General features: G+C 42.2%; 2 protein-coding genes across 8 annotated transcripts; both read left to right on the plus strand.

Moving 5' to 3' along the window:
• Positions 1 to 326: 326 nt before the first annotated feature.
• Positions 327 to 21,750, plus strand: LOC127606312 (low-density lipoprotein receptor-related protein 8-like). 7 transcript variants are annotated; one of them, XR_007963765.1, is made up of 15 exons: positions 384 to 465; positions 1,654 to 1,788; positions 4,284 to 4,664; positions 5,585 to 5,704; positions 6,476 to 6,601; positions 8,763 to 8,934; positions 9,052 to 9,087; positions 10,512 to 10,727; positions 11,848 to 11,966; positions 12,369 to 12,508; positions 12,838 to 12,979; positions 13,084 to 13,275; positions 14,124 to 14,260; positions 16,540 to 16,632; positions 21,609 to 21,750. XR_007963765.1 is itself a non-coding variant. In XM_052074549.1 (14 exons), the coding sequence occupies exons 1-14, from the start codon at positions 405 to 407 to the stop codon at positions 16,570 to 16,572; spliced, it is 2,001 nt and encodes a 666-aa protein (XP_051930509.1). In that variant the 5' UTR covers positions 327 to 404; the 3' UTR covers positions 16,573 to 17,627. The 7 variants fall into 7 exon arrangements, 5 of the variants coding, with proteins under 5 accessions (XP_051930509.1, XP_051930508.1, XP_051930511.1 ...); XR_007963764.1 differs by lacking the exon at positions 21,609 to 21,750 and adding an exon at positions 18,772 to 18,984; XM_052074549.1 differs by lacking the exon at positions 21,609 to 21,750 and having other exon boundaries at positions 327 to 465; positions 1,663 to 1,788; positions 16,540 to 17,627.
• Positions 18,980 to 21,914, plus strand: LOC127606166 (potassium voltage-gated channel subfamily V member 2-like). The gene is made up of 2 exons (XM_052074248.1): positions 18,980 to 20,230; positions 21,609 to 21,914. Exons 1-2 carry the CDS (start codon positions 18,980 to 18,982, stop codon positions 21,912 to 21,914), a joined length of 1,557 nt encoding a protein of 518 aa, XP_051930208.1.
• The last annotated feature ends 851 nt before the right edge of the window (positions 21,915 to 22,765 follow it).

Here is a 22,765-nt window from a genome sequence, read left to right on the forward strand (position 1 = left end):
AATAATATTACTACCTGAGACTAAATCATGCAAAGCATATCGCATTAAAGCACAATAGGATAACGTTACACAAAGTAGCAACGGAGTCAGATATATTTTAGACGTAAAAAGTAGGAGCAACTGAACGAGTTATGTGACTGCAGTGCATCATGGATAATACTTCATGTATCGACACAAAAAGCTGATGCTTGAAGGATGGTCTCTTTATCGATCCATCCACCTTGTATCAGCGATATAATCGCGTTTTGTATTAAGTTAAAGATAGCAACAGAAATGTTTAATTTCCGGTTGCATGGATGTCTTCAGTATAGTTTAGCAAACAATTTTCCCATAAAGAGTTCCGAGATGTGCTTCTTACGTCATCTTTCAGCGACGACTACCAAGACTGTCGGACATAATCGAGCATGGGACACCTTGGAGGTTTATTACTCTTGATATCTTGCATTAGCCAGCATCGCATTTTAGGTAAGTTCGTTGCTATTTTAGGCACACTTCCTTGTTCGTGCAATGTGCATTTTTTTGTGTCTGTGTGTTTGTTTGCTCATTAAGAACTGAAACTCGGGAAACTCACCTCAGTTTGAATGAATATGGCACTTTAACTGTCCCAAATATGCTTTGGATTTCATCGTTTTCTCTGGTTCTGTTATCTACCAAAACATTGACACACATTAAGGTTTATTTTGCATTTAATGCAGAATGATGACATGTGAACTTGACGTAAACGTAATTACTGACGTCACAACGCTACGACGACATACAATGATATATTTATCGAAACCACTGGCAATGTCCGTATATCACCAACTTTTGGTAGAAGATATATACCAATTTTTTACTGATTATGTTGACTCTCACTGTCTTCTTTACTGGAAAAATATACTGTTTGGCTTCTTCAATAACCACGATTAAAAAAAAACAACTAAACACGTCTTTATGATAAATGTTGTAATTATACACGCAAAATTCAATTTCCACAAATCCAAATTTAGTTATTCAAAACCTCTTTTCTTTATCTTTGAAACAGAAACCAAACCGTATATGAATGCTATTATGGATTCCAAAAACAAGAAAGCAGTTAAGACTCTGGCTTTATGTTCTTTATTTAGAATTTTCGTTTAAAATCCCCTGGCTCGTCTATTTGTTTATCGCTCCTTAAATTGTACATGTATTAATAACTTGTTCGTTTTGTTTTCTGTGATTTGTATTCTGATTCGTTCAGTAAAGATTGTCGTTTAAGAAAAAAAACATTGTAAATGGCAAAAAATACATAAAAAAACAAATAGATGTAAACTTAATACTCAACCTAATGGTGAAGTATCTTGACAGAATTTGTAAGGGGTACAATTCTTTAAAAATACGTGAATGATCAGGCAAACACAACAAATTTATTTAAATTTTACTTTACCTAGATTAAAAGAGTCAAAGTGCTAGGATGAGTCTTTCTCGATGCCCCAGATGCCAGATGAGTTAATATGATTGAAAATCCCAATTTATAAACCTCATTGTCTCTGTTTTTTGAATCCTTTTGTCCCACCACCGACAGGATTCATTGTTGCGCTCGCGTCGATAATCAACATCCATAATGTAGACAAACGGACTGAGGGTTTACCTGGTGAGATCATGCACAGGTAATACAAATTGTTTTTGTTTGAGGTGCTGTAGGTCACATTCTCCCTGCTTGCCACAACCAACTCGAGTTCAGTTGCAAAGATGGCTCGTGCATTCCAAGCGAGAAGCATTGTGACCGATACAACGACTGTGACGACGGATCAGATGAACAGCATTGTGGTGAGGGTGATACTGCCTGGATGACACCAGAAACACACAAACTGATGTTGAGAGTTTTGAGTGCTCAGATGCAAATTCATCCAGCAAAACTAACATTCCCTTGTGCACCACCCTCTATCCCTCCCCCATAATGGTACAAAGTTTAATAATCCTCTTAAATGAATTCCAAAGGCACTTGTTGAACCCATATTATTGATTCTTTTGGCGCCAATTCTACCTCACAGTTCGGAAGACAGGGGTTCAAATCTCGGCTGCGGCCCCCTGGTACACATCATAGAATCTTTCTTTCAAATTCATATTTTAGAATTCATACAGTATATAATATGTATATTTATTTGGACTAATGGTGCGTGAAACGGGTGAAATGGTGCATCATTGGGGGCAGACGTGAGCTGGAGTCTATTCCAGCTGATTTTGGGAGAAGGCTGAGTACATCCTCGACTGGTTGCCAGCCAATCACAGGATAACTGGAAATACAACAGAAATACTCAAATTATCTGGTTGCTACATCCAATAATACGATATCAGCAATACAATTGAATAAATGTCGCAGTGCCTTAATTTCATTAGTGTCTCTAAAATAATGATTCCGCCCATGCATTCAATTTTGTCATCCTTATCTTCATTTTTTTTATTTTATTTATTTATTTATTTATTTTTAAAATATTGGGCCACTTTGGAGTTACTTATTCCCTTGGAGGGCTGTAATGGTAATGATAATGTTTTATCGTTTCTTTGCATTATGAATTGTACAAAACAAATTGAGAGATAACTAGTTTTGAAATCAGTCAACTCGAATAGTTTGTTCAATTATTGTTCAAGTAAGTGTAAACGTAGTAACAAAATTATTGCATAATCTCAACATTATTTATCACTCATTCATTCATTCATCTTCCGAGCCGCTTGATCCTCACTAGGGTCGCGGGGGGTGCTGGAGCCTATCCCAGCTGTCTTCGGGCAGTAGGCGGGGGACACCCTGATTCGGTTGCCAGCCAATCGCAGGGCACACAGAAACGAACAACCATTCACACTCACACTCACACCTAGGGACAATTTAGAGTGTTCAATCAGCCTGCGACGCATGTTTTTGGAATGTGGGAGGAAACCGGAGCACCCGGAGAAAACCCACGCAGGCCCGGGGAGAACATGCAAACTCCACACAGGGAGGCCGGAGCTGGAATCGAACCCGGTAACTCTGCACTGTGAAGCCGACGTGCTAACCACTGGACTACCATGCCGCCCCCATTATTTATTACACATGGCAATTTGATTTCAGTACAAATTTTAATGACGATCATCCAAATTGACACAGATTGACACATAAAATGATGTGGCTGACGAGCCTTGAGTTTGACACATTTGGGCTAGGGCCTTTCCAAGATAATTTCCACCTGGACTGGATGGCAACCAATTGCAAGGGCATACGTGGGCAATCATTCACACCTACGGACAGTAAAGTCATCAGTGGATCAAACCTAACATACATATTTTTGGAATGTTAGAGAAAGCCTCGACAAACACTCCATATTAAAAAAAAGAAAGAAAAAGCCCCAGAAAACAAAAACAAAAAGGAAGCATTTTCGAACGACCAAGCTTGTTTTAAAAACTAAAACTAACTGAATATATCACAAACACTTGCAACAGGATTCAAAGGGAATTGTATGCTTTTATGACTTTGACCGATCAGATGCAACCTTAAATGTACGGTACATCTCCATTCACGAGGTGAAGATAAGACTTGTATACATACACACACACAACTTTGTTCAGTTACTCAGCGAAGAATACTGTGAGCCTGCTTAGTATGCCACATGAAAACAATGTATTTATTTCATTATAAAATAAAAATGTCAATACTTTTCATACATGTTAAATATTAACAATACCATCAATTTTGCAAGATTCAACACTCACATCACATATGACATGTTTTTTTCCAATATCGTGCAGCTCTACTAACTATAATGAAAGCTCCAGAACATGTACAATGCTGGTACTCAGAGTAAACCCACGCAAGTACGGGGAGATTAAGCAACCTCCACACAGGAAAGTCAGAGTTGAAATTCAAACCCAGAATCTTACAACTGTGAGGCAGATTTGTTAACATCTCATTCTGCCTTTTCGTTTTGTTCCATTTGTAATTTAGATGCATTTAATTTTAATTAGGAACGTGACAAAATTTCGAAAATATGACAGTCTGTCAGTCTGGTTTGAAAGGTCATTTTGACCTTAGAGCAGCACACCAAGAATTTTCAAAATCGGTCGATGGGGTCTGGAGAATTTGATTTTTTTTTTTTAATTTTTCTTTCTTTATTTTTTGATATTGGTGGAAATTTGCCTTTTGGGGGAATGTTTGTGTGGTAATTCATTTAGAAAGTATGGTCAAAAAACACCTTCAGATTAGAGTAAGATGGTGTGACATCATTATTTCTCCCCATTTGATTCAAAGATGTAAGATCTTGGGGTTTAGCTGTATTGATCGGGATTTCTTACAGGTCAGCTAGGATGCAAGAAGGACGAGTTCTCCTGCCTCAGCAGCAGACGATGCCTACCCTCACGCTTGTCGTGTAACGGCGTGGATGACTGCGGCGATGGCAGCGACGAGCACTCTTGTCCGAGCTGCGCCGCCGGCCTCTTCTCCTGCGGGCCATCCGACCGCTGCCTGCACAAACGCCGGTTGTGTGACGGACACATGGACTGCAAAGATGGGCGGGATGAGATCCAGGAGTTATGTGGTTTGAGGCCAGCCAGCCGACTGAGCGCTCCCTCTTGTGAGGTGTCCGAATTTGATTGTGGTGACGGCCAGTGCGTCCCTCACGCTTGGAGGTGTGACAACAAAGCAGACTGTTCAGATGCCAGTGACGAGGACAACTGTGGTAAGGGAAGACCTGTAACTAGCGCCGCTTCTATTTTAGCCATACGTCAACTGCTTTAGGACAATAAAAGGTACTTTTAGTCAACTCTCATTTTCCCTAAGGGAACTGTCAATGCTGCACAGTAATTGTCTTTTTCAAGGTCATAACAAAACCACGTCTATCCATATTTAACACACCCAAAAAAACGTTTCTAGACATTCGGATCTATGAATCGATAGGTTCAACACCACCGTTTGAAAAACATCAATGTTCGGATCGTTGCAGATTACACGGCAGCCTGCAGAGGGCAGCACAGTCCTGCTGTTAGGTGCATTTGTGAATAGCTCTCGTTGTACGAATTGAACTAAATATATGTATATCACTCTGAGGGTTTACCAATATTTTCTTTGTAATGTGCAACATGACTAGGTTAAAAAACGTGTGAACATGGCATTCATTCATAATATTCTTCTTTAAATCACCAGGAGCACCAGCAGTATTGGACACTACTGATAATTTTCTTGTCCATATTTGTTCTCCAGCTCTGTCTTGCGCTCTCTTTTTCAGTTTTGTTACCTAAAGCACAGTGTAACACATCCATTCGGTCACACATTTTACTGACGACCTTGCATTGTTCCCTTATCTTACTATTAGCGTCAAAGTCCAATTTCATGCACACCTTTTATTACGGCAAATACAATTTGACGCGCCCAATTTGACCTTTGCGAAAGGTACAAAGTGCTGTTTTATTTGTTTATTGTTCTTTTAAACCCGCTTCATTCATCATTCTGACAATACAGTAACTTCCTGCAAGTGCTGATGATGTAACTTCTCCATTTGCTTGCTCCATGTACAGCACGTTGTGTGCAGCGATGGCTGTTTGAAAGTGCTCTATAAATACATTTGAGTTGAGTTGAGTCGAGTAACATCTGTCCTTGCAGAGCAGAACGAGTGTCTGGTCAATAATGGAGGCTGTTCCCATCATTGCATGGACACGGCGATGGGCTTCCACTGTGAATGTCCTGACCACATGAGACTTGTCGGGAATAGTCACTGTGAAGGTATCTTCGTCACTTGTCGCTTAATGGCCAGCGTTCCGATATATTTGGCAATGCACTACTGGGAAGTTAGAAAAGTCCTATATGTACTCACCAAGAGCAGACATTTATGGGCCCTAGTCAAAAGTAATCATAACGTGTGAATTTCGTCTTCTTCTACTAATTTCGGCTTGTCCCTTTTCAGGGGTTGTCCACAGCGAGTCATTAATTTCCATCTTTCCCTGTTCTCTGCATTCTCTACTCTGACTCCAACTACCTGCATGTCTTCCCTCACGGCATCCATGAATCTCCTCTTTGGCTTTCCTCTCCGTCTCCTTAATTTGTGAAAATTCCTAGTAGGGAGAGATCATATTAGAAGCATTTATTATTATTATTTTAATATAAATAGTTTTACCCCCCACCTGTTACACATTTAAACTCATTAAAACAAAGTGCCTGTTGTCACACTTGCTTTCAGTTCAAATAAAATGCAAAGTGTAAAGCTGAAATAAACTAAGCGTATTAAGCATTGTGTACTTGAACACCAAAATGTTCACCCAAACCATATACAATTGTCGAGGGAAAGTCTGTTTGTGTTAATGTGAAGCACCATAGATTGTATGCTCACGGAAATTAGCATAGGTATCACTGTGATTATAAATTGCTACGTGAACAAACATAGAGCTGCAATACAGACAAACTCTAAAAAGCAGTTTTTGTAAAACCGTACAATCGTGGGAGGTGGAAGTCCACCTTCCATCTATCCTGACACAATGTTTCCATTTTGTCACACAGAGGAGGATATGTGCCTGGAGAGCGACCTTTGTGATCAAATGTGCGTTCACACTAATGGCACCCTCTCCTGTGGCTGCCTCGACGGATATCATTTGAGCCCAACGAGCGGAGACTGCAAGGCAAAAGGTGAGCAGCGCGTATCGCTAGCCCATCCCCTTGTCAAATCCATTGGGATGTTAAGTCATTTTTACAGCATCTCACAAAAGTGCGCACCCTCGTCACATTTTTGGAAACATTTTATTACGCTCTACCTTTCCATGGGATAACACTGAATAAATGGTGGGTTGCTACAATGCAAATTGCCTCACAATTTAAGTTTCGATGTTCAAGTCTGGGTTTGCCCGTTCTCTACATGCTTGCATGTGTGTGCGCTCCACCCATCCATCCAACCATTTTCCAATCTGCTTATCCTCAAGAGGGTTGCGGACATGCTGGAGCCTATCACAGCCGTCCTGAGGGAGTACGCGGGGTACACCTTGAACAGGTTGCCAGCCAATCACAAGGCACACAAAGACAAACAACCATCCACGCTCTCCCTCACACATAGGGACAATTTAGAGTGTTCAATCAGCCTGCCATGCATGTTATTGGAATATGGGAGGAAACTGGAGTACCCGGAGAAAACCCATGCAGGCACGGGGAGAACATGCAAACTCCACACAGGAAAGCCGGAGCTGGAATCGAACCCAGAACCTCTGTACTGTGAGGTTGACGCGCTAACCACTCGTCCATCGGGCCGCGCCGCCTGCTCTCCACCCATACTCCCAAAATATGTTGGAATCACCCAAGGCTGCTTTGTATGTGCCCTGCTATTGACTGGTGGCGGGTCCAAGGTGCAGCCTAGTTCTTGTCCAAAATCAGCAGGGATAAGCTTTAGCACACCCATGACCTTGATCAGGATAACCGGTCAAAAAAGGAGGGAGCAGTGTCATATTAAAGTTAAGTCATTCATAAAATTCTGTCGAGTTCAGTGATACTGTATAGCGTTTGTGAACCATCAGAACATGGTTACTGAGGTGTAACTTGTTAGGCAATAGAAGTGCAATCTGTCTCAAACAGAAACCCAGGGGTCCAGGTGTTTGAACAAGATTTAACCATTGGCAATGTTGTTTGCAGAGTATGTTTAGTCAGTCATTGACTGGAGCAGGTTGGTTCAAGCCCATTTGAATTGTGCAAAGAGTGGCTCCACCTTTTGCGTCTTGTAAAGGGTACTTTCCCGTACCAATCCATGAATAAAAAAATTAATCATTCACCTTCAGCTGAGTCATTCTCATGACAATCAAACAACCCTTTCCTTTACGTGCACTTATAGAGGGACTATGCTCCTAATCTCGGAAGATGTCTGTTACGCATCCATCTATTTCGTCCATCACTTCTCCTCATTCGATGGGGTACACCCTGCACTGGTCGCCAGTTAACTGCAAGGCACATATCGATAAACAAACATTCACTCTTTCAATCTAAGGGCAATTTGTTGAGCCTTTACGAAACCCAAGATGCATGTTTTTGGAGTGTGGGCGGAAACCACTGTACCTGGAGAGAACCACACGCAAGCATGCAAACTCCACACATGAAGGCCGAAGTTCAGATTCGAAACCAAAAATCTCAGAACTGGAGGTGTATGTACAGGGGTGTCAAACTCATTTTTTGTCGCAGACCACATTATAGTTCCCAGTTCCCTTGGAGGGCTGTTATGACATAAGGAAGTCAAGAATAATGGTCTATTGAACTATAGTTTAAGTTACTGTAATGAGGATTTTTGGTAACAAGAACATTTACTAATGGCTCTCTTGTATGTTACATATGAGAATTTGAAATTGTGTTTTGCAAGCATCATCGAAGTCAACATGTTTGAATTGCTTTCACGGACCAAATCAAATAATGTGGTGGGCGAGATCTGGCCCGCGGGCCTTGGGTTTGACACATTATGTATTGCAAGACCACTAGCCTACCATCCCACTCAGCCTCAGGTATGCTATCTGAAGTTTTGAGAAGATCAGGCTTTACTTGAAGAAACATTCCATCTAAAAAAATATAAAAATAATAAATAAATAAAAAAGTCCAGAGACGGCTTGAAAGGTCGAGATAATTCTTTCCCTCTGAGATGAAACACCAAGGACCTACAACTAATATAGTGTTGGATTTTGGCATTGCAAAATGCACAAATTATTTTTCCGTCTTTGTCCGTCGTCACGCTAGATTCACTGCTAATGTTGGTGCCATCTTTTATAGCTGGAAGTATTATTATTATTCTATCAAATGTCCATAATGTATTTTGTCGCTCCAGGGGTTGATGCCCAGCTGCTTGTGTCCACATCTGACGGAGTTATTGACGTGGACTTTGGTGGTGCAACCTCTAGGACTTTGGCAGTACATGTACCCGGACCGGGGCCTCTGGCAGCCTTGGAAGTTAAAAACATCCTGTACATGGCTCAGCAAGGACAGGGGTCCATTTACAGGTAACATAGAGTAGAGTCTGCCTGTCCAACATTCCAAAATGTTACCGCTCAAGGACAAGAAGTCAGATCCAATTGTCAACACACATGGGAGTTCTCTTAATCCGTTTTCTCGTGTAGATCCTGGGTGGCCATACAGCAAAGCAAATATACGAGGTCAGCCACACTTGGGACTTTTATACAACACTTTGTTCTGTGCGTTTATGTCGCACAAAGTGGCTGATGTCATTCAAAACTGACAGAGGATGATTGCAGTTTTATGACGTTTTATCCTTCTCACACTCTTTCAACATCTTTACAGGTATACACTTTTATAAGATAAGATAAGATAAGATATCCTTTATTCGTCCCACACTGGGGAAATTTACAGCCTCCAGCAGCAAGAATGTATGTAGAAAGAAGAAAGAGAAAAAAAAACAACAAACATCTTTCAATTAAATGCAATATGAACACAAAATGGATAAATCGCAGTACTATTTACAATTTTCCTTCACATCATTTAATTACTATTATTATTATGTTTGTTATTTTTTATTCTTCAGCCTGACAGCAGTTATTTGAACTTGAAAAAATAAATTGCATCAAATCAAAATCCTGAACATATTGTAGTTTCTGCATAGAGTATTTTGGCGGTTGCACGACGTTTAAGCTGACGCCAACATGATGAATGTCGAGTCAAAGCTGATTGGTGGCTGATGATGTCATTGATAGTTTTTCACTGATCAACTAAAAATCATACGAGGAATGCTTTGCCAATAATCTAAATTTGCCGGCGCTGGACAACTCGCACACTGAATTGACGGCGAGCACACACAGTAAAACACAAGAAAGAGCATTGATGTGATCAGGAAGAGCACTTGTGCGCTGTGGCGTTCCAGCTGTGATCTAAAAAGATACCGTAAGTCTTAATCTTCACAGAAAGCATGATAGAAAGTGTGATGTAATTTTAATGTGTTTAACTTAACTACCAAACAAATGTAACTAACAGCTATAATCCAAGTTCGCCCTTTCATGCATAAATAATGATAAACTAACATGATAGGGCGGCCCGGTAGTCGAGTGGTTAGCACTTCGGCTTCACAGTGCAGAGGTACCAGGTTCGATTCCAGCTCCGGCCTCCCTGTGTGGAGTTTGCATGTTCTCCCCGGGCCTGCGTGGGTTTTCTCCGGGTGCTCCGGTTTCCTCCCACATTCCAAAAATATGCATGGCAGGCTGATTGAACACTCTAAATTGTCCCTAGGTGTGAGTGTGAGCGTGGATGGTTGTTCGTCTATGTGTGCCCTGCGATTGGCTGGCAACCGATTCAGGGTGTCCCCCGCCTACTGCCCGGAGACAGCTGGGATAGGCTCCAGCACCCCCCGCGACCCTAGTGAGGATCAAGCGGTACGGAAGATGAATGAATGAATAACATGATAAACGCTCCACTAAAGTAACCGCTGTCCCTGAAAGGCTTAACATAAAATGCTTTTTTTAAAATGGTGATTTTATTTATTAAGGGGGTGGGGGTAATATACCTGACTCCATGTGGAAAAACAACTGAGTCATCTGCCAAAAAGTGGTTGATTTGATATGAATTTCAGGGGTCACCTAAATCGAGAAGCCCAGGATGCTACATTGGCACTGAATGTTCCCAGTCCGATCTCAGGCCTGACCCTGGATTGGATCCATCGTCTTCTGTTCTGGACCTCTTTGGAGAGTGATTCCATCCATGTCAGTTGGCTTGATGGCTCCCAGCAGCGCCAACTCCTCAAAGGACTGGACAAGCCTTGTGCGCTTACGGTGGACCCTCTGCATGGGTAGGAAGGCTAGTTGTTAAGATTTGTGGATTTCTTTTTTCTTTTTCCATTTCCATTTTTATTTATATATATATATTTGTCCCTCTGGCTGTTAATACTTTGTACAGTGGATATAAAAAAAATGTACACAGCCCTGGTGAAATGTCAATAATTTGTGAGTGAAAAAATGACAAGAAGAAATCATTGGCAAACCCTTTTCACCATTCATGTGACCTTGCACCTCATTATAATTGGGGGTGTGGCTGTGTTCAGACTCAAGCTATCACATTCACTCCCATTTTGAATTGGAGTCGGCACATACTGGCCACAATTTCAAGTGCCTCGATTCACTCCAAATAAAGTTCGGAGCTTCTAGAAAGTTTTTCCCTGACATTTTCTCTGGTTTTTTTTTTTTTTTTTGTGTGCGAGCTTCAACAGCATCACAAGGATATCACTCTTCTGAGGTGTCCGTCAGAAGAATGGTACAAAAGAATTTCCAAGGCATTGAATTTACCTTGAAGCACAGCGATGACGGTTATCAAGTGTAAAAATATGGCACAGCGGTGACATGAAGAACTGGGCGGCCCTCCAAAATTGATAAAAAGATGAGAAGAAAAACTCATCTGTGAGGCTGTTAATTGGCCAACACATTGAAGGGCGCAACAGAGATTTCTGGAATGTGTTGTCAGTTTTCCTGTGACAACAATCTCTTTTCCTGTGGACAACAATCTCTTATCTTAACCATGGAGGAAGCCTTATCTTGCAAGGCGTATGTTCCCTTCATGTTCCCTTCTTTTTTTTTAAATCCCAAACAAATTTTTTTCACATCTTTCTCTACTCTGAGGACCTAACGGCGTTTGATACTAGTTGAATTAGATTTGGTTTTTAAACAATCCTGATCATGCCGCTCGCATGTTGACATCATGAAACCGAGGCGATATTCTACAAATAATCCCCATTTGTGAATTTTGCAGCTAATCTGGCTCTGAGTTTCGATTCACTAAATGTCCCTATTGTAGAGCGTTTGAGGTTTATCCAAAAATATCACCCCAATGCTAAATAGCGCTAACTTTTTGTGTGCAGCATACATCATAATTCATGCCAACCAAAGAACAAAACCTCAACCACTTGTGTTTTTCAGACTGCTCTTCTGGGCCCAATGTGGCAGCCCACCCAAAATTGTCAGGGTGAATTTAGATGGTCAGGACACAATGACTTTGGTCACCTCTCTCCTATACCACCCGGTTGCTCTTACTCTGGGTAAGTTTCTATCTATCTATCTATCTATCTATCTATCTATCTATCTATCTATCTATCTATCTATCTATCTATCTATCGTCATCAAGTGAGGGAGATGACATGAAATGGCAATTGCGCAACGCAATGTTGGATCTTTATTCCTTTAACCCTTTTTGGGGAAACAATGTCTTTGCATGCCTTTCGATACATATTATATTAAAATGGTAACAATTCTCAGTTTTGCTTGCAACTGTCAGAGCGGTAGTAATTCAATTATTTTATTAACTCTAATATGGTTACTGCACTGCATTATAACAGGAGGAATTATGGTAATATGCAGCTCTTCATGAAAGGTCTTGCATTTCACTTGAGTGTCCTTGAAGTTCCTCATAGTTTCCACGTGATTTGGTGCTCCACCCCTAGATGTGCCTCGTCAGTTGGTGTACTGGCTTGATAGCGGCATGAGAAGCATCTCCCGAGTAAAACTAGACGGGAGTCACCGCAAAACAGTGGTTGAGTCAAATGGCTATCTGGATCAGCCTTTTGGTCTCGCGGTGTTTGAGGTAAACAAATCATACTGGAGTCTTCACCAAAAAAAAGAGAGAAAAAAAAGATTCATCCTTTTGAAACATGAAACCTTAATGACAAAACGGCTCACTAAACCAAAATGCTTCTGTCTTTGCCGTAATTGCTCAAAGTCCTGTCGTCGTGCTGTCTGCAATGTCTTTTATGTTGAACGCAGGCCATTGATTCTATTGGGAAAACAATTGGTGTACATCATGCCGTTTTGGAGTTATTGATCGTGTATGTCTGTTATTGTTTGGTTGTCATACAAGTCGTCCTAGTGCACTAAAAAACTAATTTTTCTCATATCTTATGGCTTCTGCTTTAGGGTTTTGTGTACTGGAGTGACCAAGACACGCGCTCCATCTGCAGAGCCAACAAGCACAGCGGCAGCGACTTCCAACGACTTCTGACAAACGTCACCTCCCCAGGCGGCATCGCCATCATTCAGCCTGCTCTTCAACCTCACAGTATGAGCAATTACGAAAAGCTGCCATTATGCTGATTTCCATCCATCAGGCCCTACAGCTGGCACTACTTTCAAAAACGAACAGTGTGCTCCACTTGTCCGTAGGCCACGCTGCATGCGGCAGCCCCAGGAGGGTGTGCGCGCACAGATGCGTAGTTGATCTCCTTTCGGAGACTCCCAGATTCCACTGTGTTGGAATCGGCCACAATGGATCGCAGGGCATTCCTGCTATCACCCGCGCCATTCCTGCGTCGCGTTTGTCTGATCCTCAATTCGCAGGAATCCTCTCGCTAATTGGTAAGCAAGGCTTATCTTTCTTTAGCTTAAACTGTACTCTGGGTAAGATTCAGAAACACCGGAAAGATGCCAAGACGCCTGCTAAAGTGTTTTCGTGTTGAAGCCAAACAGTCTGTCAAACAGACGGCAGCAAGGATGTACCCCCCCAGCCCCCACATCATTTTACAGAAAGCCAGTGGATCAGAGTGCTAAACATTAGCGCAGCTTGAAATATTCACCCCATCAAAAGAAATGCTAGCATGCTAATGCAACATGAGAGGTTTCCTGGCTGGTCCACCAATGCTGTCCTCCACTAAAGCAGGGGATCCAGTGTTGCCACGGTAACTCGAGCAGTACTTTTCTCCTAATAACAAGCTGGTGTACCGTTTTAAAAAGTTCTTTTAAGGCAACATTTTTAACATATTGTCAGTCGTTTCCTGCATTCCGTTGAGCTTCCCCAAGAACCCTCTCATAATGGCCGATTTATTTAAAGCGTGGCCCGTTGCTCTCGCTGTCCGATTGATCTGCTAGGGGTTTGATGCTGTGACAACACTGTTGCCTTGGTAGCCAAGCTGAGTCCTAAACATTCACCGTGCAAATGTAATGGTGCATTCAAGCAGCTGTCGCGCAACTGATTACACAGCACACAAGACACTAAATATAGCAATGGAAAGGAGAAGCCGCCTTCTCCCTTCTGCCTCTGCTGTGTTTTTTGACACGTGGACAGCTTTTTGATCTTCATTCTTAACCCTTTGTTATCAATCTAAATGTTTGCCCACTTAAATGAGAAATTGTTGGGTGAGTCATACATGTCAAGTATGCCACCCAAACCTCTCTCAGAGTAACGCGGGTGCATGTGATTCTCCCAGTGTTCCTCAGTGTGCTGCTGGTGGGAACGGTTCTGTGGTGGTGGAGAGAGCCCGACAGGAATCTGACAATGCAAAGTTTCTCTCTTGAAGAGTCCCAGGACCCGCTCATCCAGGATCCACGTGCATGTCTCAGCAAGGCAAGACAACACATGCACACGCAGTATGGGAAGAATAGCATTTCACAAAAGCTCGCGAGATATTTGAAAGTATGACACTAAAGTGTTGATTGACACCATGTCACTGCAGTGGTACCTTGACCTACAAGTTTAATTTGATCTTTCAGCAAGCTCATAACTCAATTTACTCTGGAGATCAGTTCTCCCCTTTGAAATGAATTGAAATGCCGCTGGAATGTTACAGCCTCCTAAAAAAAAAAGTGATGGTTTTAAAGAAAAAATATGGCACTGCATTGTAAAATATGAATACAGGTATACAAATATAGTAAATTGTCATAAAGTGAATTTAACAGTGGTTTTATAAAGTGTTATTAAGCCGGCAGACACGCACCCACACACAATTTGTGCTTTTCGGAGTCGTGGCCTAGATAGTGACTCCTCAGGTTGGCTTTTGATTGTTTTCCATTTTTATTTGTGTTTTTGACCGTCACATTCAATAAGCATCTGAAAGTCGGCTATGATGGCCTTTGTTTTTTGTTTTTTTTTTCTTCACGTGAGCGGCAGCGTATTTGAAGCTCGCTCATAATTAAAAATTTAGCTCACAACAAAAAGCTACATCATAAATCAAAGTAACATTGAATTTTGGCGTGACCAATTAGTTGAAAAGCAAGGACGCTGCAGTACATTGTCATCGCTGGCTGTAGCTTTTTATATTGACCATAAAAATATTGAGAGATGATCTCAGAATTGGTCGGACAGCAATAACTTTGCGTGAACAGCCGACATCCAAGACATGAATTCCATCAAATAAAAATCCAATCGCACAAATAAAGATCTTAAATTACCGTAATTTCCGCACAATAAGGCGCACCTAAAAGCATTCAATTTTCTCAAAAGCAAATCTGCGCCTTTGATATGGCTCAATATTCAGATTTCTTGGATGTAGTATTTTAAAATGTTCTGTAAAGCCTTTTGTTACAGCTGCAGCTGTTGTGAAAGCTCTATATTAAGAAAACTGTATTGTATTGTATTCCCTTTAGCGTAGCTTCATTGAGTGGATGCATAAGCAACTGCAGCCACAATTGTGGCTTCTATTCTGTGCACATTATAAGGCGGTGTGCCCGATATATGCAAATTGTTTTACAATAGGCCATTTACTGACGCTTTCTACCCCGAAGCGCCTTATAGTGCGGAAAATACAGTAGTACCTTTCATGACATGTCAAAACTGAGCATTGTTGTATTCGTGAAGGCCCAATTTTCGAAGAAGCTGATGTAAACGTAACCATAAAGTACCCTGCAGTATCCATTGCGTTTCAATGGAGCCCTTGATGCACTGTGGTCCAAATGCCCTGGATAGAAATTGGGAGAAAGGCTTTTGGGTACACACTCAACCTGGAATCTCCTGCAGAGTTAATTGAAGCTCAAGGAACTGGTGTCTCTAAATCAGTGTTTTTAAATCGAATTTGACATGGAAAGACGCGTAAACGGCTTCCATAGATTGTCAATGTTTTGGCTTGGTTGTTTGAACCATTTATTCTTAGCCATCAGTGAAAGTCTTAAATGGTCCAAATTGGGATATTTTGTAAATTTGTCTGTAACTTTGTGTTTTGGCTGCTGCCCGCTTTGGCCAGGTCTGTCCCATTGTCCTTTATAAAATGCATACAATCATATCATATCATCCTTTGTTAGCGCAGCCATTGTTTTCTCGAGCAGCTTCCAGATGTTTCCTGGAAGGTTTTTTTTTGTTTTGTTTTTTTTCCTCTTCATCTGGGGGCGGTGGGGCAGGGTAAGGTTTGTGAACCAATACCTTGAAGGGAACTGATACTGACAAAACAAAACACGGGGAATTGAGAAGTAATCGGTCCAGGTTTGGGCAGAACAGAAGACGTCTTTTGGCGGTGTTAAGGTAACTTTCTACATAACCCTAAGGAGATAACTGCACTACTGCACATTAGAGTCATCCAACATATTTTGGTTTCCTGTCCGTTAGCTTCTTCTTACATCAGTGTAACATTAAATTCTTCATTGGAAAAAAAACATTTGACCCTGGAATCGATTAAATCAAGTTCCCTTTTTTATCATTAGGATTTGGGGTGGGGGGGTGCAAACAAATCTAATGTCAACCACCATCCCAAAACAAATCTAAATTCAAATTTTCACTGTATTGTCTGTTGTAAAGTGAGTCAAGCGTTTTCTTTAACAAAGTGTCTCATAAATGCAGCTTGACTCCTCCATGCCTGCCTTAAAGGCTTAATGTGGTTCACTATGCCAACTAAGCCATGCACTCTCTTCGGCCAGGAAACTCCTAAGCTGAACTTGGACAGTGAATGAAGACGCTGGCTGTGACGCAGACGGCCGGACACCTACGCCCCACTTTGTTACAAACCCCCGGTGAGCTGCTGGGACTAGCAACCAATCACTCGAATGCGGCCCAGTTCTTGTTGCGGGTTCCAAAAAGACCTGACTTTAAGTTTCGATCTGAGTTTTGATGAGCCAAAAGGTTATTCGCACATCGCCTTTGATTATTTTCACTTCCTGCGACTCCAAATGCCGAGAGTAGTCAACTTTGTTCACTCCCAATAGCGCTATGCTTTTAGGAGTAACTTGTCCTTGTACTTAGAATAGGAGTAGTAATGACCTCAAGGCCTCCTTGTTCTTTGAGTCCTTCAGAACTTACCAGCAGTACTTTAGCTGTCGATCTGTTGCAGGCAAAGCCGAAATCAGTTTAGGTTGGTTTGATACTTGAAAATGTTAAATTCTGACACTAGGAATTCAAGTTCTCACTTACGAGATTTGTTTCAGTTGTTGCTTTGTTTTTGAATATGTAGCGGCAGTTGCAAAACCTGAGCTTAAACTTAGTGGAAAAACTGGAGACGTATGTTTGTTTTTGTTTTTTAAATTATTTTGTGCAAAAATGAGTGCCTTCACTCCAAAATATAGACATTGTCTTTAAACGTTACATTTTTCCATGTTTCCTTTGGCAAAATAGGATAGGACATCTGCCTCTGATTTGTCACCATGTCGTCTAGAAGATGTTTTAACGAGCATCTTTTGTCTCCCAAGTTGTGATTGGAGTTTTCAGTTTATTTGGTCTTAGGTTGATACCTTTGTGTGAGGAAAGCCTTGCTTTGTTTCTCTATACGAGCTTTGTTCTTTGAAAGTTGTGAGTTTGGTTGACATTTGTTTTAAGTGCATAGAACATAAAAATAAGTCTATGCAAAAAAAAAAAAGAAAGTTGAAGGATCAACAAAAGCATGGCACAAACTGCTGTTTTGTTATGAAAATGGAGGCTTTGATTAACATATGTCCTGTTGCACTTTTTTATTTTCACCATAAATGAAACTGACTGTAAAGAATGAATCTATTAAAGTTTTTTTTTCCCCTTGGGTATTTCTGTCTTCACTTCCTTGTATAGAAATGCCTCCCTGGCATCACACGACTTCCTGTTCCCTGTGAAACAAGGCCTTCTGTTTTTGATCATAATCTGGAATTGCGTTAGTCAATCTACCAATTGTTAGTGGTGCCCTAGATTTCTGATGTTTGTTTGTAGAGGTCCTTTGCCAGCCACCCTACCTTGTGGTGTGCCCCAGAGTTCCGTTTTGGGACCACCAGTCATGTTATATTCCTGTTTACCCGTACCTGTAGATTCATCAACAAATTGAAAGTACCGGTATTTCAAAATCATTGTCCCATTGACTTTGTCTCTATAGCCACTCTATTCAAAAAAATAAAACTTTAAAGTTTCCACGAGGATCATTTAAAGGCTTTTGATTACCGCGACCAGTCCACAGCCCTGCATGTTGCTAAAAGTCATCTGTGCTATCCTACAGCTCACCCACTGCCTATGGAATATGGATGTTTGGAAACGTGTACTTCTTTTTCCACAATAGCCACATTGCTATACTCGGGTGTGATTCCTCCATTGAACGTTGAATGATTACACATTCATTATTACCTTGTAACTGGACTCTTGAATTTGACTTACTGGTTCTCAATGATGATAAACGGTTCAGAAGATGGATGGCTCGATGGAACTGGTCCAGAAAGTAACATTGCTTGTAAATAAAATTAATATTGCAAAATTATATTGCATAATATTAAATTTTAAATATTGCTTCTATTGACGCTGTCAGAGAGGCAGCCTTTTTTTCTCAGTAGTTTCAACATGTCCATGTGAATCAAGCTTGTAGCAGTACCATTTAATGGTAAAATGACAGATTTAGTGTGAAATACTGTATTTCCCTCTGCAGCTGTGTATATATTTTATTATATCATAATGGATATAGTTCTGGACAAAACTGGGAACGTGTGATGCTAAAGAGGAACAACCAAACTCACAGGCCCTCAACTGACCCTTTGAGTTTGTTATCCCTCGAAAATCCTTCAATCAACTTTGTTGGCTAATCCCCGCCAGCCCCACTTCATTTAGTTCTTAAGGAAACTTGGAGACTCACCAATAAGATTAAGTGGCTCAAACATTTACTCTAAGTGACTGTTCTACTAACACATCAAACGCCTTTCTGTCCTCAGCAAAGTGACTGTGCAGGAGGATCGTCACCACTCAACAGGAAAGACTTTTGACTGGATACCACAGCAACCAACCGGGACCACATGGATTCTTTGTGACAACTCAGCAAGTTTGCATGGGCCGGGACACTCACTTTCCTGTTGTGCTTTTCTCTTTTTTTTTTGGTGCCGTGTCGTCAAGGTTGACTTCCTGCTTTTAACCGCAGGTGCAATGGCTGTAGACGGTGCTCAGCCGCAGAGACGTTTGCAAAGTCGCCGTAGCACAATCAGCTGCCTGTCAAAAGGTGCAGGAGACAAGAAGACGTTTCCGTTTTCTCAAAAGAATGCAGTGAAAGCGTGGAGCTCTCTGGAGAACCTGGACTCTCCGCAGTGCCCCGCGGGGGAAGAGAAACCCAACCAGCATCACAGCATCAAGGTTAATGTTGGCGGCAAACTTTTCCACATCCCCAAAAAGTGTGCCATGAAATATCCTCACACTCGCATCGGCTCCCTCGCGACCAGCGCAGACATAGCCCGACTCATCACCCTCTGCGACGACTACTCCGTTAAAAACAATGAATTCTTCTTTGACCACGATCCTGCTTTTTTCCACCACATCTGCCATTTTTATGCCAGCGGAGAGCTGTGGGTCATCAGAGAAATGTGTCCAATCAACTTTGAGGAGGAGATAGCATACTGGGGTTTGAGCCTCGAGGACACCACGCGCTGCTGCTGCATGGTGTTCGAGGAGAAGGTGGATGAAATGAAGGACAACCTGAAGGTGGAAAGGGAACTCATGTCTGAGATCGAGGTCAAGTACGACGATGAGTCATTCGAGGACATGCTGTTTGGGAAGATTCGAAAAAGCCTGTGGAACATCGTGGAGAATCCTTACTCTTCGATTCCGGCCAAAGCGTTCAGTGTGGTCTCCAACCTCTTTGTCCTCTTTTCTATTGTGGCAATGTCTCTCAACACGGTGGAGGAGCTTCAAAACTTTCGAGTTGGCGGAAAACCCCACATGGAGTGGGTGGAGATCGTCACCATTGTGTACTTTGCCTTGGAGTATTTCACTCGCCTTGCCAGCACGCCAAACCGGCAAATCTTTTTGAGGAGTGGGCTCAACTTTGTAGACATGGTGGCAGTCATGCCTTATTTCGCCCAGATCATCTTGGAAGCCGCTTTTGGCTCGGGGGACGGGAACGCACACGAAGACCTCAGGACCCTGGCGAGCGTCAGCAAGCTCAGTCATGTCCTAAAAGTGGTCAAGCTGCTGAGGATCTTTCGCATTTTAAAACTCGCCCGCCACTCAACCGGCATGAGGGCTTTTGGGTTCACGCTGCGCCAATGCTACCAGCAGGCCTCGTGCTTATTGCTCTTCATTGCCATGGGAATTTTTACTTTCTCTGCTCTCATGCATTCGGCCGAGAGGGAGACGGAGGGTTCGCCCATCAGCAGTATTCCGCATGCTTGGTGGTGGGCTGCTGTGAGTATAGATACTGTAGACACACGCTGGTAATCATCTAATTCTACCTTCTGGGAGGTCATCGGATGAAGAGGTGAAGTGCTTACTACGACACATCTCCATCTGGGAAAAAGTGAATAAGAAACTGCTTTGACAAATACTCAACAGGTGATTGAGGGACTGCCCTGCGGAGCATCAAGTTCACGTGCAGCCTCTACTGCTGAATTCATGACCTGAGCACGGTACAATCTGCTACGCCTTGCCTCAATCAGCTGTTGTCGACTCAAACAAATAAGCACGTCTCTCTGAAGACCGTAGTCACCTTTCCCACTCAACGCGCAAATGACAGGTGTCCCATTTGTTAGCTGGAATTTGCAGTCGGCTCTTTTCAGTTTAGCGGTCAAATTTGGTTTGGTCCGTCACGTCCTTATTTGGTTTGCATCGCGACAGCTTCTGGTGGATTATCCGAGGGCTTCATATAGTGTACTCCATAAAATGTACGTCAACATACCAGCGCCGCAGCTTGTAACGCGCCACCACGATCAACAGAGACAAACTGTATACAACAAGTAGGAATGTCTTCAAATCCTTCATCGATCCACTTTTTATATAGCACTGTTTTGCCTCGCTTTCTGTTGCTGCCCAAATGAAATTTGTTGACTGTTTTACTGGCGTATTCTTGAGCTGGCAGCATGCGGCCTTCTGGTGAGCACACATTCTGGTGCTTGCATGGTTTTTTGGGGGTTTTTTTCCGGGTACTCCCGCTTTCCCCTACATTCCGAAAACATACACGCGAACTAATTACCCAGCAAGGATAAATAACATTTTGGGGATTCTAAAAGGTAGCTTTATCAAAAACTCTAAATTCTGCATACTGTTGATTTGAATATGATCGCGAATGGCTGTTTGTCAACATCCAGTATAGGTGGCCTGCATTTGTCTGGCAACCAGTGCAGGATATACCCTTCCAGCATCGCCCACGACCCTAATGAGGATAAATATTACAGAAAATGACCTCCCACTGAACATTTCAGCAAGCCCCCTCGCTGCCCATCTTCAAAACCCACCTCAAAATCACTTGTATTCTTTGGCATTTGACTCCGCATGACTCAGACTTGATCTTAGTTTTCCTGTTTGGTGCTTCCTACCGTCTTTGTTATTTGTATTTATTGCTTTATTGTTGTATATATGATAGTTGCTCCATATACAGCACTTTGTATGCAGCAATGGCTGTATGAAAGGACTCTATAAACACAATTGAGTTGAGTTGAAGTGAGAAAAAAATGGAAGGGTGGATGTATTCTTAAACCTAGCATTTCAAATGAATCATTTTCATGCGAAGGAAATAACTCGTCATTTCTGTTTTTTTTTTTTGGGGGGGGGGGGGGTTCTGTTTTAGGTCAGCATCTCCACCGTGGGCTATGGGGATGTGGTCCCTGTGACGATTCTGGGCCGCATCGTGGCCTTTGGCTGCATCTCCTTCGGAATCATCCTGAACGGAATGCCTATCTCCTTCCTTTTCAATAAATTCTCAGATTACTACGCCAAGCTAAAGGCCCAAGAGTACAACACAATCTCAGTCCAACGCCGCTTGCAGCTGCGGCGACGCCTTCGACAAAGGATGGACACGTGTTTTCAGCCCACGGAGGGAGTGGAGAGTGGTTCCGAAATATCCAGTGACATTCCTCATTCAACCGACGGTTGAGAAGCAAAATTCAAACTTGAGTTTCAAATCATTTGTGCCTGTACATGAAAGTGATGATGACAAAAGTGTAGACAGTACATTAAACAATACGTTGATCGTCCAAATACATAATGAGGACCAACTATTCATGACTTGTTAGAAGTGTGGGAGTTTCCCACAAAATCATTTTTGTGTGATACTCTAACACTTGATAATACCACTCAGCACTTTCGATTGGTTAATAATTTGTAAAAATGTCACCCACCTACCCTACACTTGTTTTTGTTTTTTCATAAAATGACTGAGCTTACTTTTTGAAATCCATACCGCTGTTATTTGAACAAAGCACTTAGAATTAATTCTTCAATTAAATACACTGAATAAGATAAGATATCCTTGATTTGTCCCACACTGGGGAAATTTACAGTCTACAGCAGCAAGATTGTGGGTAGAAAAAAGAAAAAACAAAGTTTTTGCATTCACAGATAAAGATAAGGTGGCTGTGCTATTTACCAATGTTTGTCACATCATTTCATTTTTTATTCAGCAGCCTGACAGCAGTCGGTAGGAACGAGCGTCGGAATCTCTCCTTCTTGCAGCGCGGGTGTAACAGTCTCTGGCTGCAGGAGCTACCTAGTGCTGCCAGGGCGGGCTGGAGGGCGTGGGAGGGACTGGCCATCATAGCTTTTAGCTTAGTTAGCATCCTCCTGTTGCCCACCTCCTCCAGAGTGTCTGGAGAGCAGCCCAGGACAGAACTGGCCTTCCCGACCAGTCGCTCCAATCTCTTTCTGTCCCGGGCCGAGATGCTACCTGACCAGCGGACAATGCCATAACGGATGGCCGAAGCCACCACCGAGTTATAGAAAGTATTA

Source organism: Hippocampus zosterae, chromosome 8 (assembly GCF_025434085.1).
Source record: "Hippocampus zosterae strain Florida chromosome 8, ASM2543408v3, whole genome shotgun sequence".
Classification (NCBI taxonomy): Eukaryota; Metazoa; Chordata; class Actinopteri; order Syngnathiformes; family Syngnathidae; genus Hippocampus; species Hippocampus zosterae.

Excerpts from the sequence above, each read along its gene's own strand:
- LOC127606312 (XM_052074548.1), top strand. The coding sequence starts at position 405 with ATGGGACACCTTGGAGGTTTATTACTCTTGATATCTTGCATTAGCCAG. Across the intron at positions 8,935-9,051 it reads GGACAGGGGTCCATTTACAG|ATCCTGGGTGGCCATACAGC; the intron begins GTAACATAGAGT and ends TTTCTCGTGTAG. Across the intron at positions 9,088-10,511 it reads CAGCAAAGCAAATATACGAG|GGGTCACCTAAATCGAGAAG; the intron begins GTCAGCCACACT and ends TATGAATTTCAG.
- LOC127606166 (XM_052074248.1), top strand. The coding sequence starts at position 18,980 with ATGGCTGTAGACGGTGCTCAGCCGCAGAGACGTTTGCAAAGTCGCCGT. Across the intron at positions 20,231-21,608 it reads ATGCTTGGTGGTGGGCTGCT|GTCAGCATCTCCACCGTGGG; the intron begins GTGAGTATAGAT and ends GTTCTGTTTTAG.